Here is an 8908-nt window from a genome sequence, read left to right as displayed (position 1 = left end):
AGGGGGGAGGGGGGAAGGGGGAGGAGGGGGGAGGGGGGAAGAGCAGGCTGAGGAGAAGGAAAAGGAGGAGGAGATCCAAAACGTTGCTGCTGTCCGTGATGTGTTCGAGGCGGCTGGGAAAGCGGAGTTACCTTAAGGTCTCGGTGAACGATGTGCTTCTGATGGCAGTACTGGACCGCAGAGACGATCTGAGAGAAACGTTCAGGTTTAATAATCATTTAATAATTTAGAGTTTAAGGATTTTACACTAAGTTTAATGTTTCATTATTATATAATTAATACAGGTTTTCCCACAGTGACATTCAAGCACTTTCAAGCTACGTTTTCAGAAAACAAAATTCATTATGGAATATTATTTATTGCTGTTATTAGGTTCTGCTGCGGGTCGCTGCTCCTCGCTTTAACCTGCAGCCTGTGCTGCTGCCTGGCTCAGAGGCTCTGCGCAGGCTGACCTGCTAAAACCACCTGCTCTACTTCTGTGTTATGGGGTGTCTGCGTTACCGTGGCGATGGGTGGTTTGGGAGCGTTACCTGTCTAAATTTAGCTCTGGCCTCCTTCTCCTTCATCCTCCCATGAGCTACGAGGTAGTCGAACACTTCACCTGCGCGCGCACACGCACACGCACACACACACGCACGCACACACACACAGGTCAGAGGTGGATCCAGGTGTTTGGCTTTAGTCCAGGTGTGTCTGCAGGTGACAGACCTCCGCTGGCGTACTCCATCACCAGGTAAAGCGTCTTCTCCGTCTCTATCACCTCAAACAGCTTCACTGCAGACAGGTAGGACAGGTGGGGCTTTAAAACGGTACCAGAGGCCCAGCTGAGGCCCGGCAGAACCAGAACCTGTTGGACCCGGCGGATCCAGGTGGGACTCACCGATGTTGGGGTGGTTCAGGATCTTCATGATGCGAACCTCTCTGAGCAGCTGAGACAGAAACACAGCAGGCCATTAAACACACTCAGACCCGGTTCTGGTTCTGATCAAATGCCTGGTTCTGGTTCTGTTGCTAGTCTCACCTTCTGCAGGCTGGTTGGGTTCAGCTGGGTTTTGTCGATGATCTTGATGGCCACCTGAAAGGTAAAGGTACGGGTCAGAACTGGTGTTGGTTCTGGAGCGTGTCCCAGAACCGCGTCCAGCCTGGTCCGGTCCAGTCTCACCTCCCGGCCCGTCGGGATGTGCCGGGCCAGCTTCACTTTGGCGAAGTTCCCCTTCCCGATGGTCTTCAGCAGCCGGTAGTTTCCCACGTGCGGCGCGTCGTCCGCGGTGACGGCGGCGGCGTTTTTACAGCGGGCGGAGCGTACGGGGCGGGGCAGCGCCTCACCGCGTCCGTCTTCCCCAGGTGCATGCTGGGAAACGAGGAAGCAAAACAACATGGGTCAAGCTGAACCCAAACCGTTTGACCTTCCTGTCAGACTGGAACTTCATCCAGGTTGATGTGAATCTACAGAACAGCTGGAACAGAGAAGGACCAGGAGAACAGGCACAAGAGGAGGGAAAAGTCAGAGTGCAAGAGCGACGCTTCCAGAACGCATGACGTCACCCTGGAGGTGGCACTGGAGGGACGGGTTTAATCTGACGAAGGGTTTGAAGTTTCGTTAAATTATGGTTTACTGAGTAAAACATGTTAACTCCAGCTAACCATTAATCGGTTACTAAATCAGTTTATGATTATTTCAATAATCAATCATGACTAATGTGATTAATCTCCCTGTTCTGACCCGTCCTGCATGCTGATGCTTAGAGGAGGAACAATAATAAAGAGAGAAGCGAATAAATCTGTTTCTGTTTAAAGGTTTGTTTCATATTTATGGCAAATGAAAGAGTTTAAGATGTAAATTATATAAATGTGAGGCAGAGATTTGATGAAACATTCGGCTCCGTTCAGGACTAACTGGAGCGTCTAAGAGACAAACCTGGTGTTAAACTCTCACCTTGAAGCTTCGTTTGTTTCATGGAGGTAAAAATAAACAATAATTGATTCTCATTTATGATTCAGAGACGGATTATTTTAGGTAGACAAGCATGGTAACATCAGAGGGCTTAAAAACGGATTAAAAACAGATTTATGTCTTAATCGTAACATAAATACCAAAATAAATATTAAAACATGTTATTTCATCAGACGGAGGAATAACTTCTTAGTTTAATGTTTTTGTTTTAGGTTAAGGCACCTGAAATTAATAAATAAATATCCTTTTTTTTTACTGCAGAGTTTATGCTTATTGGAAATTATTATAGTCCAATAATCCTGAATAAAAATGTAGTTTAAAATAAAAATCCATAACATAATCTATTTGCCTTTGTGTAAAACAGAGAAGCAACATTTCCTTCTACTGTTGCAAAAATAACATAAAAGTGATTATTACAGTAAAAGCTGCGCAACACGTTGAATCATTAATTAGTCATAATATCAGAGAAATTGACTAATCATATTTAAAATCATCACTGAAATATTTCTAGATGTCTCAATATGGAGAAGCTCTGATTGTATTCCAGTAAATATAATTGTTCAGATTATTAGACTGGTTGAGAGTAGAACTGATATTGATCAGTATTTAGCCTGCAGTCTGCTGCCGAACAGAAAAACGACGCTGTTCCTTTAAGACTCCAATGTTTGTCACAACAATAAGGTCAAACTACCAGCGGTTCCCACATCAGTTTTTATTTTTTTGTGCAACTTCAAAAGATTCCAGGAAAAGTTCCTTTGTTTAATTTGATACAGATTGTTTCTTTATGTGTCCATGCTCACCATTATTACAGAGAGTTTTAACAAGCATTCAGGCTTATCCAGAAGAACTGGAACTCTTAACCTTCTTATCCAACATTAGTGTCTGACCTCACATATGCTCTGCTTGTGGAAACCATCAGAAGAGCCGATGCCATCGGTTTTACTCCAGTTGACGACTCAATACTTTCTGCTAGCAGCCTGTTTAGATTTTAAGTTATTCAAAAGCAGCCATTTATTTTCCTTGGTGCTGATTGGCTGAACCCACAGAGCAGAAAATGTTAGCTACCAAAAATGTTTTCCACTATGTGTATTAATGCGTATTAAAGAATATTTGGTGCTTTAACTGTTAAAATAGGCAGCTATATGAGTCTCAGACAAGTCAAATATATCTTATTGTGTCATTTCAGCCAGCTGACTGGCAGTGCACAGCAACAGTTGATATGGAAACTCAAAGAGTTAAAAACACTTTGAACTACTAGAAGAGTGCAAGGAAAGTTTTGGCACCACTGGTAAACCTAGAACAGCCTGGAATAAAGCACAGATTTCTACCAGAACACTCTGGATCAGATTTTTGGTCCCTGGCAGATTTTGGAGTGACAGATCTGGGAGTTCTGATCAAATGGATCCGGACCGAACCTCCAGGTTCCGGTTAGGACCCTCAGGACTCCCACTGGGGCTGGAAATGTTCCAGAAAACACCGGAAACGCTCCTGATAGCCGTTTCCTCCCTGATGCTCGGAGATCAGATGATTCAGCTGAAGAGGAAAAAGTTTGGAGGTGTTTCGGTTCTGACCCACCTGTTCGGTGTCCCGCTCGTTGACGGTGGGCAGGGGGGTCCTGGTGGACATGATACCCAGGTCAGTGTAACGGAGGTCCGGTCATGAAGCCGCCGCCGCTCCGCTCCGCTCCGGAACACCTGTCTCAAACTTAGCGGGTCGGAAAGTGACGTGCTGCTCCGGCTTCGGTTCGGTTCTATCTCAACGAACTCCCTCGCGGCATCACCTGTCCCTGCCCTGGGTTACCTGTCCCGGCTCGGCTCGGATCCTTTTCCGGAAGTTTATAACTGTCATGGATCCAAACCGAACCGGAGCAACAGTTCCTCTTTAACGCCGAAGTTAGCCGGGGAGTTAGCAGCCCGACACTTCCCGGTGCTGGGACTTTATTTCGGGGAGAGAGGAGGTCCGGCTCGAGCCGCCGGCCTCTAGCTTCGGTCCGCTTGGTGAGACAGTCCTGGTTCGGTCGGTTCGGCTGGAATTTGGTTCTGTCGGTTTCTCCTCATACTCTCAGCTAGGAGTCAGCTAGCCTGAGCCAAGATGGTGGACTAACCCAACCCTATGCGCTGACGGCAAGTGACGTCAGACGCTACGTGTAATATGATTGGTTGATGAGGTCTAGCAGCAGCGTTTGTTGTTACTAGGGTGACTACAAAAAACGACGGGATGACGTTGAACCCCACCGCCAGGGGCGCAACCCGGGAGGAGTAAAAGGGGACATGGAAATTTATATTTATAAAGTGCAACGGAGTATCAGAGCCAAAATAAGAAGATATTTTGAGAATGCAGTCAAAATAATACAAGAATAAAGTCCCAATATTCACAGAACAAATATGTGAAATTACAAGAAATTAAGTTGTTTTAATGAGAGCAAAGCATAAATAAAAATTATCAAGAAAGTTAAAAAGGCAGCCTGGGCATTAGAAACTAAAACACTCTGGGAAGATCAAATGGTTTAAACTATTCTTTTAAGCACACACACTATTTACTGAAGAAATTATGAATAAAGGAATATATAACCCTATGTCAGATGTGTCCTTAAATAAACAGGAACAAGTGCCATCTAAAGGACAATACACTGAAGATGATTTAACAAAGTAGTTAAAAAGAAAACTGCACTTTTCTTAGTCAAATGAATCAAGAAAACAGAAAAAAAATCTAAGAAAAATCAACAAAGAAGTTTATATTTAAATTCCTTAAAGTCTCGTTTTCCCTCTTTAAAGAGGATTCTTCTTCGAGATGAAACCAGATTCCTGAACAGTTTTGTCTCCAACCAGCAGAGGGCGACAGTCATCCGCTCAGTTTCTGCTTTACTTGCAGTCTTTCTGGTTTTAATCTGAACTAGACACAAAACGAACAAAGGCAAACACAAAGATTTGAAGAAAAAATTCATTTTGTCCGTTAGAAACATGCATTATTTAGCCAGTTATACATATAAACATATATTTTCACTACTTGAATTTGATCAACTTGTTGGTTTTTCACATCAATCTTGTTGCGTTTTCTACAGATTTCAGTATCTTTTAACGTATTAAACATTATATATTTATGACCAAAGCTGAATTACTCCTCCCAAGGAAAATGTGATTTTCCTTGGGAGGAAAATCCCAAGGAAAATGGGATGTAACTCATGATCTGTAATCATGAGTTACAGATTAGTAACTCATGCACTAATCTGTGCATGAGTTACTAATTAGTAACTCATACACTAATCTGTGCATGAGTTAGGCTTGTTTTTACGTTTCACAATAAAATTATGGTCATTTTATTAACAGTGAGATTTTAAAGTACACCTACCTCACTCAAGAAGGATTTTATTTCACTGTTCACCACTGACCAGATCTCTGACGAAGAGGTATTGATCCTGTCTAAACAAAGGGTTAAACTAAATAAATCATTAATCATTAACTTAGGCAGGTTAGGTACAGCATGTTAGCATGTGTTTCACATGGGAAGGTAAAAACTACAAACTAATACGTACAATGTTTCTATAGTGTTTACATGATCTTCTAAGTTTGGAGTTACTTTGCCACCCGTTTTGCAGGAGGTACTTAATGTCTCACTGAAAAATGTAGAAAATATCACACGTTTTTCATTTTAAGAAAAAAAAAATCTAAATATATTCCTAAAAAGACCAAATATGACAATGAGTTTGATTAAAATAAAAAACCTTAATTTCTTAGCGTGATGTTTTTTCTCCTGAATAAATCTCTAAATCTAAAACTTCAATGATGTTTTGTAATAAAAACTAATTTATTGAAAGTATTTCTGCACATTTTTGGAGAAATGAGTCAAAACATCCAGCAGAGGTTCTACTGAATAAATACATTTATTGAAATGACAACAGTAACAGAAACACGTTTGTGTTTCTATAAGCATTCTGCGCAACTTTACAACATTCATTACTTTAGGGTTTAGTTAAGCCGCAGGAAGCTGGATTGATTTAAAATGAGTCTGGTTGCAGAGTTAGCTTAAATACGACACATTTTCTAACACTTAATTAGTCATAAAAGGAGAACGGAGTCCTGATGAGCAGCAGATGGCTTTCCAACACAGAGTTTTCCTTTTTATATTTCTAAACAACTGGCTAACATGTTAGCATCACTAAGCTAATGTTTACATTAAACGCCATGCAGATAATCTGAAACAAGCTATGCTAACATGCTAACATTAGCATTGAGCCGCACTGTTTTAACTCTTGATCTGGTTGATCTTGTTGTTGATCCATTTGACTTTAACCCTGGAGAAGAACGGAGGGCTCTGATTGGCTGAGGCGTCCAGGGGGCGGTTCTCCTCCACGCTGGCCCGGATGGACCGGACGTCCGCCGCCGAAAGGCCGAACTTCAGGGACAGCAACGCCGAGACGTGAGCGCCGCTGCCGACAATCACACAAATAATTTATCAGAAAAAAAGATTTAAAGAAAAAAAAAATCACTTTTTAAAAATATTTTTCTTATTTTCTATGTGCTTCTTCACTCTGTTCTGTTTAGTTGAACTTAGTATTTTCTTCTCCCTGGAAGTTTGATTTATTCACCCTGACTTCAGACACTCTCAGGTTCTTCTGCCTCGAGGATCTCAGTGTTTTGGTTCATTTTTTCTGACTAAATGAACAAAAATCTGCAGTCGTGGCCAGAAGTGGGAGGAGGATCCACAAGATGTGTTTTCTGAGCCACATCTGACAACCAGGTGAGCACGAAGCCTGAAGCAGCCTGGAGAAAATGCCTTCACAACGCCAAACGTGAAGTTTGTTCATATTTTGGGCTTTTAATAATTTATTTGAGTCGTTTTTATTCCAGGTTGGAACGATTCTGCAACACAAAACTGAAACAAATACAAAAACTAAGATTTGAACCATAATTTAGATTTTTTTCTGATCTACAAAAGTCAAAGACAACGGCTCCAATAAATACATACATTTACATAACAGGTCTGAAGAATCTGGAACATTTTAATTTAACAAGGTCAGAGGTCATTAAACTGCCTCAGTCTCAGGAATCTTAAGGTTTATAAGGAGAATTTTAGATTTGCACAAATTTTTGTCAACATTTCTAAACAAAAGTAGATTTTAAGATCTTCGGTCCAACCATTGGTGCCAAAATCAAAGTTATTTGTTTATGTAAAACCTTAACTACATTCAAACTTTATGGGCGATAAACTCTGTAACAAAAAAAAAAGAAAAAGAAAAAGAAACTGAGAAAGTAGTTTTGAATTTTTTTTTCTGTTTCAATTTTTTTTTCATTTTTAATTAAAAAGTTTTCAGCCAAATTTAGCTCCGTACATAAAGTTTGTAAAAAAAAGAAAAAAGTGAAACAAGAAAAAAAATGTTAAATTGAATTAATCTGAAAAAAATGAAAAACAACTAAAAAAACTGGAACTTGAAAAGTAGTTTTTTTTTCCAGTTTCAACTTTTATAGCCCTAATATAGCTCCATACCATACAATTTGTTCGTAAAAATTTAAACTGAAAAACAACCTTGAAACTCAAGTAAAAAATCAGAACCTTAAAAAAAACTTTGAGCCTAAAAAGTACTTTTTAACTTTTTTCAGTTAAAATTTTTTTTACCAACTTTATTGGCCCTAATTTAGCTCCATACAGTTGGACGAGCCAAACCAAAATAAATTCTGCTGTTTGGACCAGAAGTGTTTTCTGGAGTCAGAGTGAGAAAGCTTGTAATGCTTGGTGGTGGCAGCATGATGCTGTGGGGTAGAAAGAGGTTCAGCTCAGACCCACAGCCAGATGGTCGAAGTTTGGTAATGAGCCAAGACTTCAGCTTCCCCAACGACCTTTGACCTCTGGGCTGATTTAAAGCCAGAAAGCCGGACCAGTTAAAACAAACGATCAAATATCAGGTGGCATGAAGAGATTCGACCAATCAGGAGGGAACAGAGACGCTCTCTAGCCGCTCTAGGTCTGGACGTCTCTAGCCGTTCTAGGTCTGGTCGTCTCTAGCCGTTCTAGGTCTGGACGTCTCTAGCCGCTCTAGGTCTGCAGCGTTTCCCAGCAGAGACTCGGTGACTCAAGCCTCGGGCTCGGCCCGGTTTCGTCAGAACCGCTGCTTGTGGTTTGGTGTCATCTGGAAACTCTGAGCGTTTTGACCCACAGAGGAAAGAAACGGATCCCTGTTCTGTCAAAGCGATGGATCTGAAGCCTGAGACGCAGCGCAGCGACACCTGAGCAGGTAAACCAGACGGCTGGAAGCTTCCAGAACCTGATCCACACCCGGTGCCGCTCAGTACTTTTCCTTGAAGCGGACCCGCCCTTCCCACCGGAACCAGGAGGACTCGGGTTGCAGCACAACAAGCTGGCACACACTCAGGTACACCTGGTGTCAGGTGTGGCACCAGGACAGATGATTTATTGCGGGTTATTTAAAGCAGGCGCCAAACTGCAGCCCTCTGCTGTGCTGCAGGTTTTAGATGAGCCTCAGGTACAAAACCCTGGAATGAAACGGCTTCATCTCCTCCTGGTGCAGATCGGCTCTCCAGAGCCTTAATGACCTGATTATTCTGTTCAGGTGCTGCAGCAGAGGAACATCTAGATGTCGCAGGACACCAGGACTGGAGTTTACACCTGGGATTTAAAGCTTCAAACGGAAAACTGAAACGTTGAACATGGTAACGACATGCAGAGGAGGGAGAGCGTCTAAAGCTGCGTTTCCACAGCAAATGCTCACAGAGCTTTGTTGTGTGGAAAAAAACACAATTTGCTTTTTCCATTAAATGAGAAATGAAACTAAAGTCACTTGTGAATAAGTTTGTTCCCGTGACAAATGAAAAACACGCAGCGCCAACATCCTCCTATCACTTCCTGTCTTCTTCTGACATTTACAGTAACTCCGGTAAATGTAACTAGTTACTCCGGTAAATGTAACTAGTTACTCCGGTAAATGTAACTAGTTACTCC

At 41.9% G+C, this 8908-nt stretch overlaps 2 protein-coding genes across 2 annotated transcripts in view; both read right to left on the bottom strand.

Moving 5' to 3' along the window:
* Nucleotides 1-4305, bottom strand: part of LOC103153743 (MAP/microtubule affinity-regulating kinase 3-like) — an 8267-nt gene extending 3962 nt beyond the window's left edge. The window contains exons 1-7 of the mRNA XM_016662120.1: nt 3530-4305; nt 1163-1351; nt 1022-1075; nt 881-929; nt 709-774; nt 531-601; nt 24-188 (exon numbers count right to left, since the gene is read on the bottom strand). Coding sequence (XP_016517606.1) covers nt 24-188; nt 531-601; nt 709-774; nt 881-929; nt 1022-1075; nt 1163-1351; nt 3530-3580 — 645 coding nt within the window. The 5' untranslated portion in view covers nt 3581-4305. The remainder of the gene's footprint in view (nt 1-23; nt 189-530; nt 602-708; nt 775-880; nt 930-1021; nt 1076-1162; nt 1352-3529) is intronic.
* Nucleotides 4306-5815: 1510 nt separating this feature from the next.
* The window catches only part of LOC103153742 (tumor necrosis factor alpha-induced protein 2-like), a 14037-nt gene continuing 10944 nt past the window's right edge, over nt 5816-8908 (bottom strand). Inside the window, exon 12 of the mRNA XM_016662119.1 lies at nt 5816-6380. Within this exon, the coding sequence (XP_016517605.1) occupies nt 6197-6380 (184 nt within the window). The 3' untranslated portion in view covers nt 5816-6196. The remainder of the gene's footprint in view (nt 6381-8908) is intronic.

The sequence above is a fragment of the Poecilia formosa genome, unplaced genomic scaffold (genome assembly GCF_000485575.1).
Source record: "Poecilia formosa unplaced genomic scaffold, Poecilia_formosa-5.1.2 Scaffold360, whole genome shotgun sequence".
NCBI classification, from domain to species: Eukaryota; Metazoa; Chordata; class Actinopteri; order Cyprinodontiformes; family Poeciliidae; genus Poecilia; species Poecilia formosa.
The sequence above is the reverse complement of the archived record's forward strand: the minus strand, read 5'-3'. Positions and strand labels throughout refer to the sequence as shown.